Source organism: Scyliorhinus canicula, chromosome 16 (genome assembly GCF_902713615.1).
Source record: "Scyliorhinus canicula chromosome 16, sScyCan1.1, whole genome shotgun sequence".
In the NCBI taxonomy this organism is placed as follows: domain Eukaryota; kingdom Metazoa; phylum Chordata; class Chondrichthyes; order Carcharhiniformes; family Scyliorhinidae; genus Scyliorhinus; species Scyliorhinus canicula.
This window is the reverse complement of record NC_052161.1, coordinates 29443524-29470704: the sequence shown is the minus strand read 5'-3', so window position 1 is coordinate 29470704 and position 27181 is coordinate 29443524. Positions and strand designations below refer to the sequence as shown.

The following is a 27181-nucleotide window of genomic DNA, read 5'->3' as shown; positions in this document are numbered from 1 at the left end:
AGTACTGGAGCTGGAGTTGGATGAACTTCAGATCATTCGGGAGGCAGAGGTGGTCATAGATAGGAGCTTCAGGGAAGTAGTTACACCAAAGACTGGAGATAGATGGGTAACTGTAAGAGGGACTGGGAAGAAGCAGTCAGTGCAGGGACCCCCTGCGGTCGTTCCCCTGAGTAACAAGTATACCGTTTTGGATACTTGTGGGGGGGGGGGGGGGACTTACCAGGGGTAAGCCATGGGGTACGGGACTCTAGCACGGAGTCTGTCCCTGTTGCTCAGAAGGGAAGGGGGAGAGGAGCAGAGCATTAGTAATTGGGGACTCAATAGTCAGTGGCACAGATAGGAGATTTTGTGGGAGCGAGAGAGACTCACGTTTGGTATGTTGCCTCCCAGGTGCAAGGGTAAGTGATGTCTCGGATCGTGTTTTTCGGGTCCTTAAGGGGGAAGGGGAGCAGCCCCAAGTTGTAGTCCACATTGGCACTAACGACATAGGTAGGAAAGGGGACAAGGATGTCAGGCAGGCCTTTAGGGAGCTAGGATGGAAGCTCAGAGTGAGAACAAACAGAGTTGTTATCTCTGGGTTGTTGCCCGTGCCACGTGATAGTGAGACGAGGAATAGGGAGAGAGAACAATTAAACACGTGGCTACAGGGATGGTGCAGGCGGGAGGGATTCAGATTTCTGGATAACTGGGGCTCTTTCTGGGGAAGGTGGGACCTCTATAGACGGGATGGTCTACATCTGAACCTAAGGGGCACCAATATCCTGGGGGGAAGATTTGTTAGTCCTCTTTGGGGGGGGTTTAAACTAATTCAGCAGGGGCATGGGAACCTGGATTGTAGTTTTGGGGTACGGGAGATTGAGAGTAGAGAGGTCAGGAGCACAGATTTGACTTCGCAGGAGGGCGCCAGTGTTCAGGTCGGTGGTTTGAAGTGTGTTGATTTCAATGCGAGGAGTATACGAAATAAGGTAGGGGAACTGGCAGCATGGGTTGGTACCTGGGACTTCGATGTTGTGGCCATTTCAGAGACATGGATAGAGCAAGGACAGGAATGGTTGTTGCAGGTTCCGGGGTTTAGGTGTTTTAGTAAGGTCAGAGAAGGGGCAAAAGAGGGGGAGGTGTGGCGCTGCTAGTCAAGGACAGTATTACGGTGGCAGAAAGGATGCAAGATGGGGTCTCTTCTTCCGAGGTAGTATGGGCTGAGGTTAGAAACAGGAAAGGAGAGGTCACACTGCTGGGAGTTTTCTATAGGCCACCTAATAGTTCTAGAGATGTAGAGGAAAGGATGGCGAAGATGATTCTGGAAAAGAGCGAAAGTAACAGGGTAGTTGTTATGGGAGACTTTAACTTTCCTAATATTGACTGGAAAATATATAGTTCGAGTACATTGGATGGGTCGTTCTTTGTACAATGTGTGCAGGAGGGTTTTCTGACACAATATGTTGACAGGCCAACAAGAGGTGAGGCCACTTTGGATTTGGTTTTGGGTAATGAACCAGGCCAGGTGTTAGATCTGGAGGTAGGTGAACACTTTGGAGACAGTGACCACAATTCGGTGACCTTTACATTAGTGATGGAAAGGGATAAGTATACCCCGCAGGGCAAGAGTTATAGCTGGGGGAAGGGCAATTATGATGCCATTAGACATGACTGAGGATGTGTAGGTTGGAGAAGTAGGCTGCAAGGGTTGGGCACACTGGATATGTGGAGCTTGTTCAAGGAACAGCTATTGCGTGTTCTTGATCAGTACGTACCAGTCAGACAGGGAGGAAAGGGTAGAGCGAGGGAACCGTGGTTTACCAAAGAAGTGGAATCTCTTGTTAAGAGGAAAAAGGAGGCCTATGTGAAGATGAGGCGTGAAGTATCAGTTGGGGCGCTTGATAGTTACAGGGAAGCGAGGAAGGATCTAAAGAGAGAGCGAAGACGAGCAAGGAGGGGACATAAGAAGTCTTTGGCAGGTAGGATCAAGGAAAACACAAAAGTTTTCTATAGGTATGTCAGGAATAAAAGAATGACTAGGGTAAGAGTAGGGCCAGTCAAGGACAGTGGTGGGAAGTTGTGTGTGGAGGCTGACTAGATAAGTGAGATACTAAATGAATACTTTTCGGCAGTATTCACTCAGGAAAAAGATAATATTGTGGAGGAGAATGCTGAGACCCAGGCTATTAGAATAGATGGCATTGAGGTGCGTAGGGAAGAAGTGTTGGCAATTCTGGACAAGGTGAAAATAGATAAGTCCCCGGGGCCTGATGGGATTTATCCTAGGATTCTCTGGGAAGCAAGGGAAGAGATTGCTGAGCCTTTGGCTTTGATTTTTAGGTCATCATTGGCTACAGGAATAGTGCCAGAGGACTGGAGGATAGCAAATGTGGTCCCTTTGTTCAAGAAGGGGAGTAGAGATAACCCTGGTAACTATAGGCCGGTGAGCCTAACGTCTGTGGTGGGTAAAGTCTTGGAGAGGATTATAAAAGATACGATTTATAATCATCTAGACAGGAATAATATGATTAGGGATAGTCAGCATGGTTTTGTGAAGGGTAGGTCATGCCTCACAAACCTTATCGAGTTCTTTGAGAAGGTGACTGAACAGGTGGACGAGGGTAGAGCAGTTGATGTGGTGTATATGGATTTCAGTAAAGCGTTTGATAAGGTTCCCCACGGTCGGCTATTGCAGAAAATACGGAGGCTGGGGATTGAGGGTGATTTAGAGATGTGGATCAGAAATTGGCTAGTTGAAAGAAGACAGAGAGTGGTGGTTGATGGGAAATGTTCAGAATGGAGTTCAGTTACGAGTGGCGTACCACAAGGATCTGTTCTGGGGCCGTTGCTGTTTGTCATTTTTATAAATGACCTAGAGGAGGGCGCAGAAGGATGGGTGAGTAAATTTGCAGACGACACTAAAGTCGGTGGAGTTGTAGACAGTGCGGAAGGATGTTGCAGGTTACAGAGGGACATAGATAGATAAGCTGCAGAGCTGGGCTGAGAGGTGGCAAATGGAGTTTAATGTGGAGAAGTGTGAGGTGATTCACTTTGGAAAGAATAACAGGAATGAGGAATACTTGGCTAATGGTAAAATTCTTGGTAGGGTGGATGAGCAGAGGTATCTCGGTGTCCATGTACATAGATCCCTGAAAGTTGCCACCCAGGTTGATAGGGTTGTGAAGAAGGCCTATGGTGTGATGGCCTTTATTGGTAGAGGGATTGAGTTCCGGAGCCATGAGGTCATGTTGCAGTTGTACAAAACTCTAGTACGGCCGCATTTGGAGTATTGCGTACAGTTCTGGTCGCCTCATTATAGGAAGGACGTGGAAGCTTTGGAACGGGTGCAGAGGAGATTTACCAGGATGTTGCCTGGTATGGAGGGAAAATCTGATGAGGAAAGGCTGATGGACTTGAGGTTGTTTTCATTAGAGAGAAGAAGGTTAAGAGGTGACCTAATAGAGGCATACAAAATGATCAGAGGGTTAGATAGGGTGGACAGCGAGAGCCTTCTCCCGCGGATGGAGGTGGCTAGCACGAGGGGACATAGCCTTAAATTGAGGGGTAATAGATATAGGACAGAGGTCAGAGGTAGGTTTTTTACGCAAAGAGTGGTGAGGCCGTGGAATGCCCTACCTGCAACAGTAGTGAACTCACCAACATTGAGGGCATTTAAAAGTTTATTGGATAAGCATATGGATGATAAGGGCATAGTGTAGGTTAGATGGCCTTTAGTTTTTTCCATGTCGGTGCAACATCGAGGGCCGAAGGGCCTGTACTGCGTTGTATCGTTCTATGTTCTATGTTCTAAATGTATTTTTCCCACTGTGGCGACAGTGAAAACCTTTTCTGGGCATGAATTAATTTCTAACTTGTAGGTGGACAGAAACTACCCAAAATATTTTTATTTATAAAGCATTGCAAATTGTTATGGAACATCTACATCTTTATAAAATTGTCAACGTCATTTTCTGGGAATCACATTACCCGTTGAAAACCCTATGACATTTTGTGTAACAAGCCAAACTTAAGCAAAGGTTGCAGTCACAGTCTGTAGCAAAGTGCTGCATTTGAAATGTAATTAGAATATAAAATGATGTGTTAGATTGAGTTTACATGTACTGTATAAAAAAAGCTACCTAAATGTTGCAGCAAATTGAAGTTTAAAATATGCTAGATTGAATTTGCCACTAATTATTTTTGTTCTGATTTAGAAAACATTTCCACTTCATGAAGTACTGATTTGCTCAGAAAGGGAGGGTAAGGCATTTGTTACAGAGACTCCATGAATGTTCCAGTACTTTCCATTAGACCTGTGTGTCCAAAAATAACTCACCCCCTGCATTCCACTCAACATAGCTTTATTACATTTATACGTCATACCAGTTACTTTATGTGACATAGCAGCATTACATACAGAATCCACAACAGAAGTTAATGCTAATTTTTGGTGTTATTTAAGTGCAGATACATACAAAGTGCATTTATTACTACTTTGGTATACATGATATATACACTCATTGAGATCTGAAAGAAACCGGTTCCTATAAAATGAGTCATTCAGTGATAATAAAGTTTGCTTCAAGGTGCGAAATAACACAATACCTATGAATTTCACTTCTAGCTGTTTATTACTGTAAACAATGTTTAAGAAAATAAATTTAGCATAAATTGAGGATAACCCCATTTCTAAATGTGTCCACATGGTTCAGTTGAGTCTTTCAAAATGCGGTGCAATTGTATCAAAAGCTCTCCGTTGTCATAAGACCATAAGACATAGGAGCAGAATTAGGCCACTTGGCCCATTGAATCTGCTCCGCCATTCAAACATGGCTGATATTTTCTCATCCCCATTCTCCTACCTTCTCCCCATAATCCCTGATCCCCTCATGACTATAAACATTTCCTCGGACAGATAAATTCCCCTTTATTTTATTACTTAACAGCAAAAACCAAATGTATAATTCTTTACTGTATGAATCTTCCTATTAAAAAACATTTGGTACATTTTAAAATTTGCCTACAATTTGTGAATGCACAGGAAATTGAAATCAACAGGAATAGTGTACATTTCTACTCGGGTAACTTGAAACTCATTCCAAAAGAACAGGTCACTGATTTATCTATGTGTTATCGATTTTTTTTTTGGAAGAGATAGCATGCTGCACAAAAATAAAAATACATGCTGGTCTTTGCATACAGTCAGCAGAATAAGGATTGTCATGTGCAAGTAAAACTATTTGACAAGCATATTATAAAATAGATTTTTGAGTTCTCGGTTATTTTTAACATTATGGCAAGAGAAGCTGCAGAGATCTGTAATCCTATTACTGCAACATTTTTTAGTAATTCAAATATTCAGAACTAAACTTGACCTGGAGCTTGCTAATGTAGTCTTAAAACAATTTAAAAGAATTATAAATACTGGAAGGTCGGGTAAACATCAGGAAGAATTTCAAATCAATCTGGCATTAATACTTTATAAATAACAGCCTTGTCAAATCTATCAGCGTCGTACTGAGTGACTACTATACATCCAAAGTTGGCCTCTTTCTAGATGAGTTATTAACCCAAGGCCACATCACTGCTCATTCAAGTGGGCATAAAAGAGATCAAAGCAGTATTCAGATAAGAGTAAATGAGAAAAATGAAAAATGAAATCGCTTATTGTCACGAGTAGGCTTCAATAAAATTACTGTGAAAAGCCCCTAGTCGCCACATTCTGGCGCCTGTTCGGGGAGGCTGGTACGGGAATTGAACCGTGCTGCTGGCCTGCCTTGGTCTGCTTTAAAAGCCAGTGATTTAGCCCAGTGAGCTAAACTAGCTAAACCAGAGTAAGGCAGATCGCCCAGTGTCTGGCCAAGGTTTATCTGTTCACCACAAAAATTTGCTCATTTATCTGTGTGCTGTTTGTGGGACCTTGCTATGCACAAACTCTTGTTATAACTGCTCTCCAAATGTATTTAATTGGCCTTGCGTTACCTGTAGGAGATGAAAAGTTGTATTGAAATGCAGCTTGTTCTTTTGTTCTTAAAATTATATTCAACAAAGTACTAATATTATTTGGGTTATACCAATATTTAATTTTGAAGGTCCAAATATTTTACACATATTAACACAATGCCTTTATTTTTCTAGAAATGTGCAGGTCAGTCATTATATGCATAAGATCAACCATCATCTAAATTCAATGTTTCAGGTGTAACAGTTCATCAAAAGACTTCACCTGAAATGTTAACCCATCTTTCTGACAATTCTGGAATGAAATGAAAATCGCTTCTTGTCACAAGTAGGCTTTGAATGAAGTTATTGTGAAATGCCCCTAGTCGCCACATTCCGGCACCTGTTTGGGGAGGCTGGTACGGGAATTGAACCGTGCTGCTGGCCTGCCTTGGTCTGCTTTAAAAGCCAGCTCTTTAGCTCTGTGCTAAACCAGCCCGTTCTTTTTTTATTTCCAGTGTTTGCAATTCAGTTTTCATCTCTGCCTTCATTTCCTATTCTGTATGTAAGGAAATCAAAATTATTTGTGTACTCATGTTGAATTATCCCATCAGGGTCAAAAGAAAGTATTGCAAAATTGAATACTGTGGATGTGGTTGGTCCTTCTTTCTCCTCTTTTTATTAAATTTAGAGCAGCCAATTAATTGTTTCCAATTAAGGTGCAATTTAGCGTAGCCAATCCGCCTAGCCTGCACATCTTTGGGTTGTGGGGGCGAAACACATGCAAACACGGTGAGAATGTGCAAACTCCACAGGGACAGTGACCCAGAGCCGGGATTGAACCGGGGACCTCGGCGCCGTGAGGCAGCAATGCTAACCGCTGCGCCACCTTGCTTTGCTTCTTTCTCTTAATAGCTTTCATGTAAATGTTGCCACAGTGCCAGAGGACCATAGGCTGCTCTCCCCTTTGAGGGAAAGCTGACTGGTGGTGATTTAACCTGAGAGTCACCACACCGCAGGCATGGGGCAACGTTGAGAAGGCAGGGCCACCTTCATGAGTAACCTCAGCCAGTACGGGAATTGAACCTGCACTGTTGGCATTGTTCCACATCACAATCTGCCGTCCGGCCAACTAATCAACCTCCCCAGCTTTTATATATGGGCGCGATCTAATGGCCTCGTCGTGCCCGACTCTGGACATGAAATCCCACGAGAGGCCTTTTGTGGGACTTATAACGCTCTTTTCACCTTGCGAGATCCAACAAGATCTTGTGAAGCATCATGACCTGGATCTCACCCTCAATGGGAGTGATCCAAATTTGCATATTCAGGTATGCAGATAGGATCACTTGATTATGTCTGTGCCAGTGTTACCCAAGACGCTGGATCAAACAGCTTCACCTTGGAGACCCCCAGCGGGTGCCGTTTAGCATTGTTTCCACAAATGTGGACCAGGCAAACCAGCACTTGGCTGGGGGAGGGGGGGGGGGGGGGGGGGGCGCTGGTGGGGAAGCATCTCCCAGGTGATCGTAGGTCCCCGGGTGGTCGGACTTTGGGAAAGGTGGTACCCTGCCACACCGATGCCACCTGGGCACCTTGGCACTGCCAACCTGGGGAGCCTGGCAATGCCACCTGGGTGCCACCAGGCATTTGTCCCATGCCTGGGATCGGGCCTGGGAGGGTCCTGCCCTTATGAGATGGGATGCGGGGTCTCAAGGACTCCTAATTGGTAAGGTGGTGCATTGAGAGGTCCGGAGACACCCCAAACGCTTCATGCATTGGCAAGCTGCGTTCGTTAGTGCAGAAAATGAGCCCAAGAACAGCCTCCGCGGCGTATTCCTCGCCGAGGCCCAGAAATGATGGAGAGTCCTGTTTAATAACGGGGTCATTCCCAGCACTGCAAGCGCTGAGAAACACCGCGCTAAATGTGCCCAAAATGGGACTCGGTTTAATTTCCGTTAAATCGAGCCATTAGCACATGTCCATTAGCACATTTACTAAACATCTCAAAGCACTTCAGATGATTAAAAAAAAAAAATTTAGAGCACCCAATTCATTTTTCCAATCAAGGGGCAATTTAACGTGGCCAATCCACCTACCCTGCACATCTTTGGGTTGTGGGGAACGAAACCGCGGGTAGAATGTGTAAACTCCACATGGACAGTGACCCACAGTCGGGGTGGAACCTGGGACCTCGGCGCCGTGAGGCAGCAATGCTAACCACTGCACCACCGTGCTGCCTGAAAGCACTTCAGGTTATAATGAAAAACTAACCTCTCTATCCTTAGCCTGCTACATTGTTTCAATGAAACTCAACTGAAGCTCGAGGAATGGCACCTCATTTTGTAATTTTTTACAACCTTATGGCTTTTTTACAACCTTCAATATTGAGTTCAATAATTTCAGATCATAATCACAGTCCTCAACTTTTCAGACAGTAGTTGTTGATAATGATTCTGCTGATCATATTTACACCTCCTCCAGACCCATCTTTTGTTTCATGGCTTGTCCGATAACGATCCCCTTTTGCCTTGCATCATATCTTTTGTAATTTATTGTTTCCTGCCTGCTTCCATCCTGTCAGAGACATACTCTATTGTTCTAACCCCTCCCCCACCCCCATATTACCTTTTCCAATTTTGATGAAAGGTTTTCGACTTGAAACACAAACTCTGTTTCTCTCTCCACACATGCTGCCTAACCCGTTGCATATTTCCAGCAATTACTGCTTTTGTTTCAGATTATTATTTTTTTATTATAAATTTAGAATACCCAATTATTTTGTTCCAATTAAAGGGCAATTTAGCATGGCCAATCCAACTAACCTGCACATCTTTTGAGTTGTGGAGGCGAGACCCTAGCAGGCATGGGGAGAATGTCAAACTCCAGTCGGACAGTGACCCGGGATCGAACCCTGATCCTCAGTGCCGTAGGCAGCAGTGCTAACCACTGTGCCACCCTTTGTTTCAGATTACAATGAATTATTTTAAATGAAATGGTGGGACTTGTGTTAATTGGGCAAGAGGAAATCATATTATTTTGTTCTAAATAAATTTAGAGTACCCAATAAATCTTTTCCAATTAAGGGGTAATTTAGTGTGACCAATCCTCCTATCCCACACATTTTTGGGTTGTGGGGGTGAAACTCACGCAGACACGGGGAGAATGTGCAAACTCCACATGGACAGTGACCCAGGGCCGGGATTCGAACCCAGGTCCTCAGCCGCCCAAGGAAATCATATTAAACACAATCATCCGTGTAACTGCACTGCTTAAGATTGTTTTACTACTCAGACTCTACATTTAAAGCATTAAACCAGATTGCACAGAAAAAATTGTGACAAGGAGTAAATTAGAAATAGCTCTTGTTCTTTAACTGCATATTTGCTACGTATGTGAATATGGAAGATGTAGGCTTTTGCAATGTTGTAAAAACGGTTGTGTGAATGTCCATGTGGTGTTAAACCCCTTACAGCAGGGCGGCATGGTGGCACAGTGGTTAGCATTGCTGCCTACGGCGCTGGGGACCTGGGTTCGAATCCCGGCCCGGGGTCACTATCTTTGAGGAGTTTGCACATTCTCCCTGTGTCTGCGTGGGTTACACCCCCACAACCCAAAGATATGCAGGTTAGGTGGATTGGCCATGTTAAATTGCCCCTTAATTGGAAAAAATGAATTGGATATTCTAAATTTTTTTTAAAACCCTTACAGCCAGTTGGTTAAGTCAGAGACTTGAACCCAGCCTTTAAGTAATTTTAAATTTATTCAGAGAGTGAAATAATAGAAGTATATAGCTCCTGTCTCGACTCCGCTACCAGTGTCAACAAGTGTATCTTTATGCGCTCAAGTAATCATCAAATCAATGCCCTCCACCCGCATATACTTGACCTTAATTTAATACAATTAACATATGGTTCTATTTTTCAGCGCCATCCCAGCCTCAACATGAAAAATAAATGGAAAAAATACTGTGCTGCATATTGCAAAGACAGAGTTGGTTTCTTAAAAAAAAGGCACTGTCTCCATTTAGAGATTTTTGGCGAGAGCTTTCTGTCTGGGATGGGAGAGGAGTCATGTGCCAAATCCATTATAATTGTAGCACCTGCAAATAGCATGATTATGCATTCTGATGTGATTCGTGATACTGCATCATGTGTTGGAGAATAAAAATGTGCGTAAAACAATTCCTGTCAAGATATTTTAATTCAATAATATGTATTACTTTTTAAATGATTGCGAAGTTATAAACCATGCATCTCTCCATAACAGCTGGAAATATTTTGTTCTCGTCTTCGAAGAGTGGTCAAATTAAAAGGAATTACGTAACCTGAAAGTAGTGCCTCTCCATCCCTCCTGAATTGGAAAGCAGTAAAGTGAACAGCCAGCTAGTCTGGCAGTGCAGCAGGCAGCCTCGGCTGATCAGGGCCTTGGTTTTTGCTCGTTAACGTCCTGATCTAAAATGGCCCACAATTTGGTGAGGAACAACTGCCTGACTGTTAAATTTATGCAGGTCAAAGGCAACCACCAGAGATGACATAGGCAGGTGGGCGTGAGCAGGGGAGGCCCAAAGTACCTTCCAGACCCGAGGGGTCCTTCAAGTAAGCTTTCCTCTTCCTCAAGGCACTGAGATTTCTGAAGTTGTTTCTCTATTTTTATCAGGCCATCCTCCTGGCTCACATGGAAACAAGAAGAAAATAAATTACTGGGCCTCTTCTGGCCTTGGCTAATCTAGTCGTACTGTTCCCCCACCCATGGCTCAGTTAAATTTGCTAATTGGGCTCAAAGCCTGATTTGCATATTTACAGAGTATCTTGCCAGCTTTGGAAGCAAAATCCTTGTTACCTGCAATTTAAAATTGTGATCAGCCAAATTGAGGTGGGAAAAAAATAGGTAAGTCCCCAGTTCCATTTTAACCAATTGTCTGCCCGATCACACTTAAAAATGAAGGCTCAAGTGTTCCAGTTGCACTTTCGTTTGCCCATGATTTATTACCCATTTTATCACTTGTTTTTTGGGAGGCCTCGTGGCTCAGGGGTAGCATTCTTACCACTGGGCCAGAGCTCCTGTTTCAAGTCCAGCGTCAGGAGTTGTTGGCACAGAGGCAGCGTTCATGGCGCAGTTCAACAGGCTGATAATCAGCTCGGGAATCCTTACACCACCTCTCCACTATTTCCCAAAAAAATTGAGAAAAAAAGCGTGCTACGAATATGGTTAAAAGAATCTAAATTTCTGTCTTTGGTTATATTAGTTTAGGCAATAATTGCTCACCAAGGTAATTCAAAATGTGTTGAATACTCTTTCATCTTTTTACCAATTTCCTTAAAATGCAGGTGCATAAAGGTACTGGGGATAGTGTATAAAGTTATGTTAGTTCTCACTCTGGAGTTAGCATGTAGAAAAATAAATTAGTGTCATACTCTTGGTCTTTCACATTTGCCTAAAATTGTGTAATTGCTAGAGAAAACATTGTGATCATACGCTTGTACCAGTGGCATTTTTTACAGTAAAGTACAACTGCAATGTAACCGATTCTAGCTTCAAATGCAGCTATTCAACGATCCTCATTACTAAAGGCCATTCTTAAAAACACATCTCTGAAAGTTTATTGGTTACATCAAACGCCGGGCAACATTTAACTTGAACAAATGTCACTAATCTGCACTCTGCATCGTTGCTGCCATTGCTACAGACAGGATTCAGATCCAGAGCGTATTCAATGCCATTTATAAACAAACTGGATCATCAAATAGATTGAACTTCGGCCCAAAAGCATCAGCAAAGGACTGCAGTTTAAAAGGAAAGATTAGAACACAACATATTTTAAAGTCTTTAAGAAATAAACCAAGATACCCTGCATTTTAAAATCCAGTACTTTTTGTAAGCAAATTATCCTTTGGAAGCAACATATGTACGTTTAAATTCTTGCTGCTTACTAAACAAAGATTGCACAAAATGCAAATGCAATCTGAATTTATTGCTTCCTCTGTAGAATAGAGAAACTTTATCGATATTATTTTACTCATATTCCATCAGTGTCTTACACATTTTAACATAGTTGTTCATAAAGTGCCCAACAGTGACTAAATTGACACTTATACTTCACAGGCAAGACTTAATGTTTATAACTAAAATGGTTACTCTGGTAATTTATAAGGCTTTCTAACCCACCATCATGTGGCTCAAGATGGTATTTTGGCAATGTTCATCTTAAGGGAGATACCAAGTAACACAATGCAAAACACAGAGGTGTGCTCAACATCTGTTCAACACTTCTTCACCAAGATTAATGTATTTTTTTCAAAGTTGACTACAAGTAATCATCGACTTGCACAGCTCAACCAATAAGCTTCTTTTGTTCACAATTTTCTCTCCAAGACGGCGGATAAATAATACTGGGGCACGAAACTACAAAATAAAAAGCCTCCTGATGGCATGCATTCATTAAACATCACAAATGCAATTTATAAAATGACTGGTGGATGCACTAGTGATATTAAAGGATTAATGTTCATTTTTATCAGAAATGTCTTTAATGTTGCAAGCATCACCAGGCTTTCTTGGGTTCACTTCGCTTTGGTCAGTTTCCATTTTTGATTCTGTTGCATCGGCTTTTGTGCACTTTTTGTCACCTTCCGTATAATCTATTTGAGCTGATTTTTCAGTTATTCCTGGCTGAGGTTCAGGCAAGCTTTTGGCATCTCGGCCCATGCTGGCTCTCTGTTCCAACTGTTCTAGAAGGTTCTGAACCTTCTTAACACCGTCTCTTCTGGCTTGTCGCACATCATCCCGACCCTCGGGGTCCACTGAATCAAGGGCCAGCAGCTCTTTGGTAAGCAACTCTTCAGTCAGCAGGTAGTATTTATCAGTCCCCCTTCCTTCATACAAGTTTACATCTTCCTCAAGCCTGTAGACCTTTTGGAGAATTTTCTCTACTTTTACCAGTCCGGGGTGTGCCTGCGCTTCCTCATTGGCTGTAGGCTTTTTTTCAGGGACGACACCCTCTTCTTGCTGGTTGTTGCTCTTTGCAGGGGATGGAGTTTTCCTCTCAATTTTAGTCTGAGGTTTATGTGGCTGTTGCCTTGTGACTTGAACAGGGATGTAGGCTGCAGGACGCTCGGACCCAAGAGAATTAGCTTTGCTCTCCTGTTGCATTCTGGGTGCCTCTTGATGCTGTGTTCCTTGTTGAGCAACCTGTAATAGTCGGGGAAGGGGAATTTGGGTAATTTGCAGTATTTTTAGCCTCTTATGCTTTAGTTACTACATTTATATTTCAGATGGCAACCAGACTAATTTTGGGGAATCTGGGCAGACAAATTACTTCAACCTATAAATTATTTGTGACTTTTGCATTTTTATTTTTGGATTTCTGTGCTCTGTAACTACACTCGGTCAGAATACACTGTTTGCCAATGAATGCTTACTCCTTTAAAATACATTGTACAAAATATCTCCACAATTTCCAAAGTTTTCTGTGCAATAGTCCCAAATTACTATGATAAAAGGTGATTGAACACAACAAGCCCATTCAGACCTACCCATCTTCTCACCACCATTCTCCTCAATCCATTCCTGGAATCAGTCACATTAGTATCAATGGCCTTTCCTCAAGTGCCTTTCATTTCAGATAAAACCATTTTGGTGGCAGCATTTCATTGCTTACTTCTCATTATCTAAAAAAGCCAGGGTTAGTGTGTGTATGTGACTGCTGCAGCGATATATTTTTTAAAATCTGAGTTTAAAAGACAGGTAGACACTCTGGCTACTTAAGGGATAATTAAAGCACCCTAAAAGAAAGATCGTAATTCATTTTTATAGTTTACTGAAATAAGGCTAATGGAATTTTGCTCGTGGAAATAACATTTCTTAGGGAGTAGATAATTAGAGACGTTGGGCATGATTTACCGACCAACCGGCTGCATGTTTTTAGGTGGCGGAGGCGGCCCCCCTAACGGAATTTTCTGGTCCCGCCGTTGCCAACAGGATTTTCCGTTAACTACACCCCTCATCGCCAGGAAACCCATGTGCCATCGGGGGGACCAGAATATCCTGCAGGCTTGAAAGGCCGGTAAATTCCACCCCTTGTGTTTAGCCTTAGTAAGGTGGTCATAACCCAGTTAGCGGGATAGAGATTATGTAGTTAATGGGAGGTGCCAAGGGATGAAGCAGGGGGTCAGGTGTTGTGTTTTCAGTAAAGAACTTGCTGTGAACAGGGGCATTTTGGCAAGTGCTAGGAAGTTAAACAGTAGTTTGACACAGGCAAGAATTTGCAGGTAGGTTCCTGAAGGATCTCTCTCTCTCTCTCTCTCTCAAAGCAGTTTATCCATGACAGCATCATACAGATGCTGTTTAGCACAGGGCTAAATCGATGGTTTTGAAAGCAGACCAAGGGAGGCCAGCAGCACGGTTCAATTCCCGTAACAGTCTCCCCAAACAGGTGCCGGAATGTGGTGACTAGGGGCTTTTCACAGTAACTTCATTTGAGGGCAGCACGGTAGCATAGTGGTTAGCATAAATGCTTCACAGCTCCAGGGTCCCAGGTTCGATTCCCGGCTGGGTCACTGTCTGTGCGGAGTCTGCACGTCCTCCCCGTGTGTGCGTGGGTTTCCTCCGGGTGCTCCGGTTTCCTCCCACAGTCCAAAGATGTGCGGGTTAGGTGGATTGGCCATGTTAAATTGCCCGTAGTGTCCTAAAAAAAGTAAGGTTAAGGGGGGGGGGTTGTTGGGTTATGGGTATAGGGTGGATACGTGGGTTTGAGTAGGGTGATCATGGCTCGGCACAACATCGAGGGCCGAAGGGCCTGTTCTGTTCTGTACTGTTCTATGGCAATGTCTATTCTATATCTCTGCAGCAAGTATTCCTGTGTTTGCTAACTCGATTTATAGTCGGTTGTGACCTGAGATGGGTTTACTTAATTGGAGATAAAAAGATAATAGTTAATAATAATCTTTATTGTCACAAGTAGGCTTACATTAACACTGCAATGAAGTTACTGTGAAAAGCCCCTAGTCGCCACATTCCGGCACCTACGAGTACACAGAGAGAGAATTCAGAATGTCCAAATTACCTAACAGCACGTCTTTTGGGACTTGTGGGCGGAAACCGGAGCACCCAGAAGAAACCCACTAAGACACAGGGAGAACGTGCAGACTCCACACAGACAGTGACCCAAGTTAGGAATCGAACCTGTGACCCTGGAGCTATGAAGCAAAAGTGTTACCCACTGTGCTACTATGCTGCCCCTTAAGTTAGGAGTTAAAATGTTTCATTTTATAATTATGCGTTGATATTCTGGCAATAGAAAGCTATTTCTTATATGATGTTAATTCCAGTTTAGTTTATTCCTGTGTTAGTAATAATGTTTGTTTTAATATAACATATCCCTATTTGTGCATGGAGTGAAGAATTCTTTCCTTACAGTCTGACAAATTAAACAAAATATTGGGGTTTCTGTCTAGTATCCTAGCAACTGTTAGGATTTGGGCTGGGATCGTAGTAGTTTTTTTCAAACCTTTCCTTCCTAAAACTGTTATTTTGTTGCTTCATAGAACATTGAACATAGAACAGTACAGCACAGAACAGGCCCTTCGGCCCTCAATGTTGTGCCGAGCCATGATCACCCTACTCAAACCCACGTATCCACCCTATACCCGTAACCCAACAACCCCCCCCCTTAACCTTACTTTTATTAGGACACTACGGGCAATTTAGCATGGCCAATCCACCTAACCCGCACATCTTTGGACTGTGGGAGGAAACCGGAGCACCCGGAGGAAACCCACGCACACAGGGGGAGGACGTGCAGACTCCACACAGACAGTGACCCAGCCGGGAATCGAACCTGGGACCCTGGAGCTGTGAAGCATTTATGCTAACCACCATGCTACCCTGCTGCCCCTTGCTACCCTGCTGCCCCTGAATTCTCTGAACTTCATCTCTGAACTTTTATTCTTGGTGCAATAATATCCTTCCTTTGATTGGGTGATCATTATTCAGCACAGTGAGATGTACCTGACTTATATCTTGTATAGCTTATGCAGCAACACGATAACTGTTGACCTGCAGAGCTCCTACTGCTGTTCAGCTGATACAGTTACAGGCCAGGAGTTAAACCTGTGTCTCCATGAATCAGAGATTGTGATTTTACTTTTGCAACATCAGAGGAGGAAAGTGACATTATCTGATGCATTTAGTCACAGAGGTATGCTCAAATGCCTGTAGAATTGTGTTGCTTAACTGACTGTATGAAACTTACAAACTTCCATGAAACACATTGACACACACACTGGCTCTCATTTAACTATATCCCGTATTTAAAAAAAAATTAGAGTACCCAATTTTCTTTTCCAATGAGGAGGCAATTTAGCGTGGCCAATCAGCCTAACCTGCGCACCTTTGGGTTTTGGGGTGAAATCCACGCAGACACAGAGAGAATGTGCAAACTCCACACCGATGGTGACCCGGGGCTGGGTTCAAACCTGGGTCCTCATAGGCAGCAGTGCTAACCACTGTGCCACCGTGCCGCCCACCCTGTTTTTTTCCATCTACAGCTATTCCCTGTTTCTTGCTCTGAGCCTCCAAGCAGTGTGGACAGCTGAGAGAATCTCAAGTGCCATTTTCTTTATGGAATAAGTCATTGTGCTTTAAAAATACCCTGTGGTGGAAAATGTTTCGCAAAACTTTCAATGTGATGTGACACTCCGTTAGTGCAGGAATATATTTTCCTTCTTTGCTGCCAATAATTACAATCTATTATGAAATGCTATCTGTTGCAACTGGAACACAAAGTTGTAGTTTTACTTATGTGTCAGTGCGTTATGTCAGAAACCGAGATAAAACAATCTCTGCTGGTGATCGGGAGCTGAATGCAAGAACAATGAAATCCAATCGATGCAGTGATCCTAAATTTAAAGCATTCATTCCACCACGGTGTCTTTTTTATTTTGGTGAAATTGTAGCAGCCTAAATGGGCTGACCTCATGGCACAGACAACTGCCAATCTACCAATTTGTTAAACAGCCTATGCATGTACCAGTGACCTGTTTAACTTCTCCTGTTAGTTGTTAGAGTGTTTTAAAGTAAGGGTGTTTTAAATATGTTGAAGTGCATTATTATTGCCATGTGATCAAACAATTTCCTGCTTATCAAAGACATACCAACTTACCTGTGGCCTGTCCACACTGGTCCTGATGGGTGACTGCGGCCGAGCATGTGAGGTCACCCGGGCTGGTGAGCTCTCACGACTTGATGCTCCCTTCTGAGCCATTCTTACTGGTGACTGCACCCTAGCTCTGTTTGTTCCCCAGTCTTCAGGAGACATCTTGTAGGCAATGGGCTGCTGCTGGACTGTGCACTCCGTTGGATGGGAAGGGTAGTGTACATGTGAGCCAGGTTGGTACGCTTGTTGGGTAGGGTACTGAGCTTGTTGAATTGGATACTCTGCCTGTTGCACTGGGCGGTGTATTTGTTGAGTTGGATACTGTGCCTGTTGGACAGAGGGCTGTGTTTGCTGGTTTGGCTGTTGTGTCGGGTGAGCAGGGTGACACACCTGTTGAGTTGGCTTTACTCCTTTTCCTTCATGGATCACAGGTATAGAGATATAACCTGAAGGTAACTGGGAACTTCCCAAGCTTGACCGACCTTGTTGCTGAGACAAAAATGTTTGGGGACTGGTTTGGAACTGCAAATTCTGAAATAAAGGAAGAGTATCGCGGTTATTAAAGATTCCAGTCTTTTCGGTTTGTTTTGGAAATATAGTCATTTCAATCACCCAAAAAAAGAATAATTTCAATCACACTGATGGAAACATAGGTTTGTATGTTGATCTGAAAAAAACAACACGTTTCCTTATGTTTATGAAGAGCTTGCCATACGAGGGGCGGTTGAGGACTCTGGGTCTGTACTCATTGGAGTTTCGAAGGATATGGGGGGCTCTTATTGAAACTTACAAGATACCGAGAGGCCTAGATACAGCGGACGTGGAGAGGATGTTTCCAAGCATAGGAAAAACTAGAACCCGAGGGCACAACTACAGACTGAAGGGACGATCCTTTAAAACAGAGATGAGGAGGAATTTCTTCAGCCACAGGGTAGTGAGCCCCCACAGATGCGGGGAGAATATGCAAACTCCACACAGACAGTGACCCGGGGCCGGGATCAAACCAAAGTCCTCTCCGGCATGCTAACCACTGCGCCACCGTGCCGTCCATCATTGGGTCCATCTTTAAGACAGAAATAGATAGGTTCTTGAATAATAATGGGGAGAAGGCAGGAGAATGGGGATGAGAAAAATATCAGCCATGATTGAATGGCGGAGCAGACCCGATGGGCCAGGTAGCCTAATTTTGCTCCTATGTCTTATGTCGATCCGAAAAAAAAACATTTCCTTCACTTTTTTGTTGTTTTCTTAAATGCCTTTACAGGAGTTCTACTGTTTAAGTTTAAAACACGGCCACTAAAATGCAAAAGAAGAATGTAAAACCCCTGCTGGAACATGGTGTGACCTGGAACAAACAGAAGTAAGACAAGAGTATCACATCATGGGTTGGCTATTTTTAGTCTCCAAAACATGACCGTCTAAAAATAAATCCACAATTAGCCTTTTGGAAGAAAAACATGTATTTTCTTTGATATTTCCCACCTGACACAAGAAATATTACATCAAAAATAACATTTCTTTTCACTTCAAGACAAATAAAGCAAACCTCGTGTGAATTATGTGAAGATTTAATACGAGTGGTTTTAGATTCTTGGCTACCTGATTTATCACTTACTTCCATTTCTGACAGGATTCTGACTATTCAGTCTTGTACATGACAGTAACTTCATAATCAGAAAAAGCAGCTTGAGGAAAATAGACAAATTACCTCTGACCCTTGTAAGTCAGGAGCCTGGCTGGCAGCAGCTGTTGATGTTTGTCCACTTTGTTTATCTGCCTGCGTGGCTTCGAATGGAGACCTAGCTGGTGACTCAGCTCGAGCTGGGAGCCTGGATGGAGACTGTGATCGGACTGGGGAGTGTGCCCGGACTTCAGTTTTAAGTCTCCGCAAGTCAGGCTGCTGAGGAGAATAGTGTAATTTTTGCTGATAATGGTCAGGAGCTCCTTCGTGGATTATTGGAATGGGAATGTAGCCTGGACGAAGCTGAGGGCCTGTGGAGCCAAATTCCTTTCCATGTCGTTGCTTTGAGATATCTTGTGATGATTGATGATATCCTGATGGTTGCGGACCATTGGAAAAAGATTGCCTTTCCTAGAAATAGAAAATAAAGAATCCGAACTTTTATTCTTTGCTGTGACCGGATATGAATGCAATATCAATACAAAAGTACCAGCAAATAACCACCCTACCACAAAGAAAATTGAATGCTGTGAACAATTAGACTGTGGTAAAGATAAGAAAAAATGGCTGAGAATTAATTTGCAAATCCATCTCATTTTCCATGATTTTAATGAATACTTTAATGAGTGACTGATGGAAATGAGGCGATGACAGGTGAGGACTTTGAGATGATTGTTATCACTAAGGAGGTAGTGATGGGCAAGCTAATTGGGCTAAAGGTAGACAAGTCTCCTGGCCCTGATGGAATGCATCCCAGAATACTAAAAGAGATGGCTAGGGAAATTGCAAATGCACTTGTGATAATTTACCAAAATTCACCAGACTCTGGGGTGGTCCCGGCGGATTGGAAATTAGTAAATGTGACACCATTGTTTAAAAAAGGAGGTAGGCAGAAAGCGAGTAATTATAGGCCAGTTAGCTTAACTTCAGTAGTCGGAAAGATGCCGTAATCTATCATCAAGGAAGAAATAGCGAGGCACCTGGATGGAAATTGTCCCATTGGGCAGACGCAGCATGGATTCATAAAGGGCAGGTCATGCCTAACTAATTTAGTGAAATTTTTTGAGGACATTACCAGTGCAGTAGATAACGGGGAGCCAATGGATGTGGTATATCTGGATTTCCAGAAACCTTTTGACAAGGTGTCACACAAAAGGTTGCTGCATAAGATAAAGATGCATGGCATTAAGGGTAAAGTAGTAGAATGGATAGAGGATTGGTTAATTAATAGAAAGCAAAGAGTGGGGATTAATGGGTGTTTTTCTGGTTGGCAATCAGCGGCTAGTTTTGTCCCTCAGGGATCAGTGTTGGGCCCACAATTGTTCACAATTTACATAGATGATTTGGAGTTGGGGACCAAGTGCAATGTGTCCAAGTTTGCAGACGACACTAAGATGAGTGGTAAAGCGAAAAGTGCAGAGGATACCAGAAGTCTGCAGAGGGATTTGGATAAGTTAAGTGAATGGGCTGGAGTCTGGCAGATGGAATACAATGTTGACAAATGTGAGGTTATCCATTTTGGTAGGAATAACAGCAAAAGGGATTATTATTTAAATGATAAAATATTAAAACATGCTGCTGTGCAGAGAGACCTGAGTGTGCTTGTGCATGAGTCGCAAAAAGTTGGTTTCCAGGTGCAACAGGTGATTAAGAAGGCAAATGGAGTTTTGTCATTCATTGCTAGAGGGATGGAGTTTAAGACTAGGGAGGTTATGCTGCAATTGTATAAGGTGTTAGTGAGGCCACACCTGGAATATTGTGTTCAGTTTGGGTCTCCTTACCTGAGAATGGACGTACTGGCGCTGGAGGGTGTGCAGAGGAGATTCACTAGGTTAATCCCAGAGATGAAGGGGTTGGATTACAAGGAGAGGTTGAGTAGACTGGGACTGTACTCATTGGAATTTAGAAGGATGAGGGAGATCTTATGGAAACATATAAAATTATGATGGGAATAGATAGCATAGATGTGGGCAAGTTGTTCCCACTGGCGGGTGAAATCAGAACTATGGGGCATAGCCTCAAAATAAGGGGAGGTAAATTTAGGACTGAGTTTAGGAGGAACTTCTTCACACAAAGGGTTTTGAATCTATGGAATTCCTTGCCCATTGACGCAGTTGAGGCTCCTTCATTAAATGTTTTTAAGATAAAGATGGATAATTGTTTGAAGATTAAAGGGATTAAGGGTAATGGTGTTCAGGCTGGAAAGTGGAGCTGAGTCCACAAAAGATCTGCCATGATCTTATTGAATGGCAGAGCAGGCTTGAGGGGCCAGATGGCCTACTCCTGCTCCTAGTTCTTATGTTCCCACATGTTTCAATTCTGCATCTCATCACATAGTAGCTGTGCTGTGGCGCTATGTGAAAACAATTTAAAATCACGTAGATTAGTAAAACGGTGAATTAAGCATCGAACAACTTAATTACTTAATTTGCTCAAAATGTCTTTTGGATTAATTAAATATTTGTCTCGTACAGCAGTATTTTAAGTTGTACAGACTCCGAGAACGTAATACAGCGATGATACACAGTGTTCTTTATTGTTCATATTTACCCCACCACTCTAGCTCAGTTGGCTGGACAGCTGGTTTGTGATGCAGAGCGAGGCCAACAGAACATGGGTTCAACTTCTGTACCGGCTGAGGTTATTCATGAAGGCCCCATCTTCCCAACCTTGCCCATCGCCCGAGGTATGGTGACCCTCAGGTTAAATCACCACCAGTCAGCTCTCCCCCTCAAAAAGGAGAAAGCAGCCTATGGGACAATGGGGGGTACTTTGGCCCACTTACAATAAGAAATTATTGTACCCACAGATAAACATAGTTAAAATTCTTGGTGCAAACCAAGCAAATAAAACAATAAAATCCATTGTGAAATATAGTTGTCTTCACATGGTATGCTGGTAAAATAACAGGTGACAGTTAAGATTTTATCCTGGGCCATTAGATATACTGTTGCTGGAAATTGGCAAGACAAGTCAACATTTTTGAAGCATCACATCATGCACCTCTAAAGATTTTCACTGCTGTTCCTACAGTGGTAATGACCAGAGTACAGATATCTTTCATGAAATTCTTTCTTTAAGATTCACTCATTCCTCAGAAAGTATGTCAACATTTAGTTCAGCTTTAAGAATTATCCTTAAGAAGATACTATTTATCATGAGAATGTACTTTACAGAGTGAATACCTGAAGTAACATTTGTGCCACACAAGGGCCAGGCAATGACCATCTCAAAACAAGAGCGAGAATCTAACCATCTCCCCCTTGGCATTCAAAGGCATTACCATCGCTGAGTTGTCCTCCATCAACATCCTGGGGGTTATCAAAACTTACTGGACCAACCATATAAATACTGTGGCTGCAAGAGCAGATCAGAGTGTGGGAATTCTGTGGTGAGTAACTCACCTCCTGACTTCCCAAAGCCTGTCCACCATCTACAAGGCACAAGTCAGGAGGGTGATGGAATACTCTCCACTTTCTTGTATGAGTGCAGCTCCTACAGCACTCAAGTAGCTTGAGCCCTACTTGATTGGCATGCACACTTACCACCTTAAGCATTCCCTTCCTCCACCACTGGCATACAATTGCAGCAGTGTGTACCATATACAAGGTGCACTGCAACAGCTCAGAGGCTCTTGTGTCAGCACCTTCCAAACCTATGACCCTATCACATAGAAGGTCATGGGCAGCAGATTCAGGAGAACACTATCACCTGGAAGTTGCCCTCGAAGCCACATACCATCCTGACTTGGAACTAAATTGCTGTTCTCCCACCGTCGCTGGGTTAAAACCTGGAACTCCCTTTGTGGCACAACTTTGGGTGTACCTGCACCAGGGGGACCGCAGCAGTTCAATAATGGGTTGCACTGCCATCTTCTCAATGGCAATTAGGGATGGGCAACAAATGCTGGCCCAGCCAGTGATGTTGACATCCCATGAAAACAAAGTTAAAACATACCTGTTACACTTTTTGTATGCAATTGTTTTGATCATTTTTTGTTGTACTTCTGTTGCAATTTGTCAAAACCTCAGCCACATCCTGTCCTTCTGCTCACCCTGTCCTAACTGAGCTACATTACCTACCGGTCTCTAGCACAATCAAGTTAAACTTTTTGTCCTTATCTAAACATCCCTCAAGGCCTCACTGAGCTGAGTTATTAATAGCTAAACCTACAAGCTGTGAGAGGTTCAGCTGGTCAGACCCATTCTGGAGGATGACATTCTATTTTTGCACTGTGCAGTTGCCACAATTGTGTCAGCTTTTAACGGGTTAATGAAAGCAGGTTTCCTAAACTTGGCTTGTATTCCATTGAATTTAAAAGGTTGAGCGGTGATCTAATTGAGACACATAAAATCATTAATAGATTGAAGTTGGATAAAGAGAAACTTTAATTTAGTGGGGAGTCCACAACAAACGGGCATGGAATTAGGAGTGAAATTGGGAAGCACTTTATCACTCATCGGATAGTGGAAACATGGAACTTGCGAGTGTTCTCAGGTCACTGAAATTTTCATGTCTGATATTAATAGATTTTTGTTCGCTAATTGCATCAAGGGTTATGGAATAAGGACGGGTAAATTGAGTTGAGTTACAGATCTGCCATGTTTTAAAAGAGTGCTAGTGGAACAGACAAAAGAGTCAGAATTACCAACTCCAGTCCGATGGCTACCACACCACATTACTTCTGCAATCTCTCCAAGTTTAATATTCTCCCCTACACCCTCAAGCTTCAGTTTGCGCTCTCCTCTCCACTACCTTGATGTCTGAAACATCTTCCCTAAATAGCCAAATATCTCTCTTCAACTCAAAACCCACCTTTTTGACGAATGTTATGGTCGCACACCCTAATTTTTCCCTTCATAGTTCATTCTCTGTTTCCTTGCCTCGACCCATTGTATAATGTGTACGCTGCTGTCCGTGTTGGTGTAAGCTTTAATTCTGCACATGCATTCAATCTTGCTGGCTTCCTTTCACCACTCTCAGCAATAATAGCAGGCAACCTAGCTCCCAGGCACCCCCGCTGTTTTTTTGAACCCGTCACTAGATTTAAGAGTGATCCACAGACATTCTATTCCAATTTCCCTTCCGCTGAGCAAATGTCTCCTTTTAGTCTCTCTTCAAGCCGAGAGCAATGACTCAGTCGTTTAGGAATCATGATGGAGATTCCTTCCTCTAATACCCTGCAGTAGGTCACATTGCAGTCCTAGTACTGTTGACCATAAAGGCACCAAACAAACTTTTATACCCTGAATCTCCAATTGCATCAACTTGCTAGAATCAGGAAGGAAGTTTAAAATTATATTTGAATAACCATTTGGGTGAAATATGAACTGGTGACATTACCACAAGTGACTACTGAATCCAAGTGAAGTGTGGCATTTTAGAGGAATTAGGCATAAAACAGATAAATCTTAAAATGGTAGTGGGGAATAAAAGAAATGGGATTTGAGTAGATAGTTCCAATGCGGAATGAACACTTGGGAAAGGAATCTTATCCATTTCCCTTTGTAGATTTCAGACGAGTTTTACATATAAAGATCAGATAAAATGTATGTGTGCTTACAGTGGTTTAGAAGCAAAACTCTCCTGAAACTAGCAGCTCAGTGGTTCAACACATGACTCCTAACCAGGTCAAAGTTTGAAATCTTGGGCACACCTACCATCAAACTTGCTCAGTTTGCTCCCCTGAGAGCCATTACACAGCATATCACAGGCAAGCAATGTGTTCCACCCCAAGAAGAGCAAAAACATGACACATTCCAGTTCAACGGTTTGAATAATGTTTCCCTCCTGTAGAACTCAATGATGGCAGTCATAAAGGCGTTGATGGCGTCAGCCTCTCATTTGTGAGAGATGTACATAGAGGAAGAGGAGGGGACCCCAGCAGACAGGTAATTCGCGCAGCCCGCCGGCGATTCTCCGACATGGCGCAGGGTCGAAGAATCCCGCCCAGTGACCCAGGGCTGGGATTGAACCGAGGACCTCAGGGCCATAGGCAGCAGTGCTAATCAATGTGCCACAGTGCCGCACCCCCCCCCCCCCCCCCCCCAGCATATAAGTTACTGCAAAATTATTTAAGTACCACTGCTTTATTTTTTAATATTTTACTCAAGAATAAGAGTATGTTTGTACTTTACCATCAACTGTTTGTTTGTAACTTTGTTGATTTCTTAGAGTGCAATATCAGTTGTGCTGCAATACCTGTTTTTTTTAATCCTGGTTAAGTGTTGTAGCATTATATCTTATAACCAATCTAAAATTAAAACCTGTCGTCGGGCGTTTTTTTGGGTAATTAATTAAGCTTTATCTTGTACTGAAATTCAATGTGTCTATTTCGACACTTCAAGTGTATGAGCAGTCACTGTATTGGAAAAATGAATCAGTTTCTGGTTGCTTACTTCACACGGTAGAAACTTCACTGCATGCCTATGAGCTATGCTGCATGTCACCATCGACATAGCACCATTTTTAACATCTGACAGCTGTGTAGCTCCACAAGATCCCTAATGCCTCCAAACTTTCTCCTGACAACTGACTCAGTCAGCTAAACAAGGTGCCAGCTGTCAGGCTCCGTTGAGTCCAACCAGACACTCGGCGGATTCAACACAAATGCAGAGATGCATCCGCATCATCTCTCCCTTACATTGAAAAAAAAACATCGAGTCTCCTTACTTCTGTACATTTTCGAGGGACTGGACCCTGCCCCCCCCCCCCCCCCCCCTCTCCTTCCCACAAAACGCACTGGGAACCCTGAACGCTGTGACTAAGATCTCCGCTTTAAAATCAGCCTGCCTCGCTCAGGCCGAAAGTTAAAAAGGTTAACCAGCCAGCCCAGGTTTCATCAGATTGGACTGCAGTGTGCGTCATCCAAAACACCAAGACTTTAATATCAACATGCCACCTTGCTTCTGGCTAACTTCAACATTGTTAGCATTGCTTTAATTTAAGATTGTTTTAATTTCAGTTTTTATAAAATGATGCTCCTGTACCAGAGTTTGGTGGGGGGGGGGGGGGGGGAGAGAGGCATCTACTTTTTGCAATCGGTAACGGTGATTCTTAGCAGGAAATGTGTTTCCTTCCAACGATTATTGTCGCAACCACTGAAACTGAGTGGAAATTGACACCAGAGCCAATGTGTTGGAGATAACTAGCCAGGAATCAAGGCTGTCTTCATGGCAGGACGGCCCGCACTGCAGTCTCTCTCTCTGGCAAACAATAAATTAAATACACCCCCCACCCCGTGCTCAAATAAAGCTTTGGAAAACACCTTAAGAACTTGGCTTCCAAAACATCCCTTTTTAACCCCCCTCCCATTCCTCCCCTCCCCAGTGGGCTTGGAGCCCCCGGACACAGCACTGACCTTCTGCAGCTCCATTCGAGGGTCACTCCACGTTGTCGTGCGGCTGTTGTGATCCACGAAAAAGGGCCACCCGGTTTGAGGGTCAACCTTAATCTCCCAGCCAGGGGGGAGAGCGTCGCTGCTGACCACTTGGCTGGGCGAATTCTTCATGGCGAAGCCCGGAACGGTGAACTGAGCCATACTGCGCTCCGCTTGGCTTTCACTGTGATATTTATAGAGAGAGAGAGAGAGACGCGGGCAGGCGATTGTCCGGAATATGATTCTGAAAGAAGCGGTGAGCAATGCGAGTGCACAGGGCTGGAATATTCTGGCTGCTTCTCCCTGCCCCTGTGAAGATGATTGGGAGAGATGATAAGAGCCGCGCCCACCCCCTGAACTATTACTGCCGCGAACTACAGTAACCCGCTTGCTGGGAAAGTGGATGACTGGCACGCTCGCTTCTTTACATCGTCTGATCATTCTGATGTGTTGAACATTAGCAGTGTTCGCCAGCGCCGATCAATTATCACCCCCCCCCCCCCCCCCAAATAAATTAATGAAATATTGTAACATTGAACAAAACATCTCCAAACTCGACCTTATCCTAATATGGTAAAAGTTTCACAGAGGGGTTGAAACTTTTTTTTAACAAGTGTTATAAATCATAACACGACTTAGTTTAGTATCATTTTGTTTGAATGAAATATACCCATATAAGGTGGATTTCCAAAAACGTGCAAGGATCCAATTTAAGGAATCACATGAGCAGAGCTGAATTTGATGTATATTTAATATGTGTGCAACTGAACCAAACAACAAAAATATAATCAAGTCTTTTGTGGTGACAAATCGCGGTGCTTTGTATCAGACTCCTTGAAGAGTGTCAAGTAAGGCGGGGGTCAGGGGATGACACTTTGTCAAAGTAACCTCTCGGTCAGCTTGAAAGTAAACATTCAGTTCCATGATGCAGGATTTGAAGGTGAATCTGTTACCCTGGTTACTCTGAATCTATGGGGGCAGTTAGCTCAGCTGGCCGGAGGACTGGTTCATGATGCGGAGGGACGCCAACAGCATGGATTTAATACCAGTT

The 27181-nt window shown here is 43.3% G+C and overlaps 1 protein-coding gene across 1 annotated transcript; it reads right to left on the bottom strand.

The window, feature by feature from the left end:
• Positions 1 to 9750: 9750 nt before the first annotated feature.
• Positions 9751 to 26410, bottom strand: bag3 (BCL2 associated athanogene 3). Its single transcript, XM_038773264.1, has 4 exons — positions 26113 to 26410; positions 18780 to 19163; positions 17078 to 17602; positions 9751 to 13107 (listed from the first exon to the last, which is right to left on the bottom strand). Exons 1-4 carry the CDS (start codon positions 26290 to 26292, stop codon positions 12418 to 12420), a joined length of 1779 nt encoding a protein of 592 aa, XP_038629192.1. The 5' UTR covers positions 26293 to 26410; the 3' UTR covers positions 9751 to 12417.
• Between the last annotated feature and the right edge of the window lie 771 nt (positions 26411 to 27181).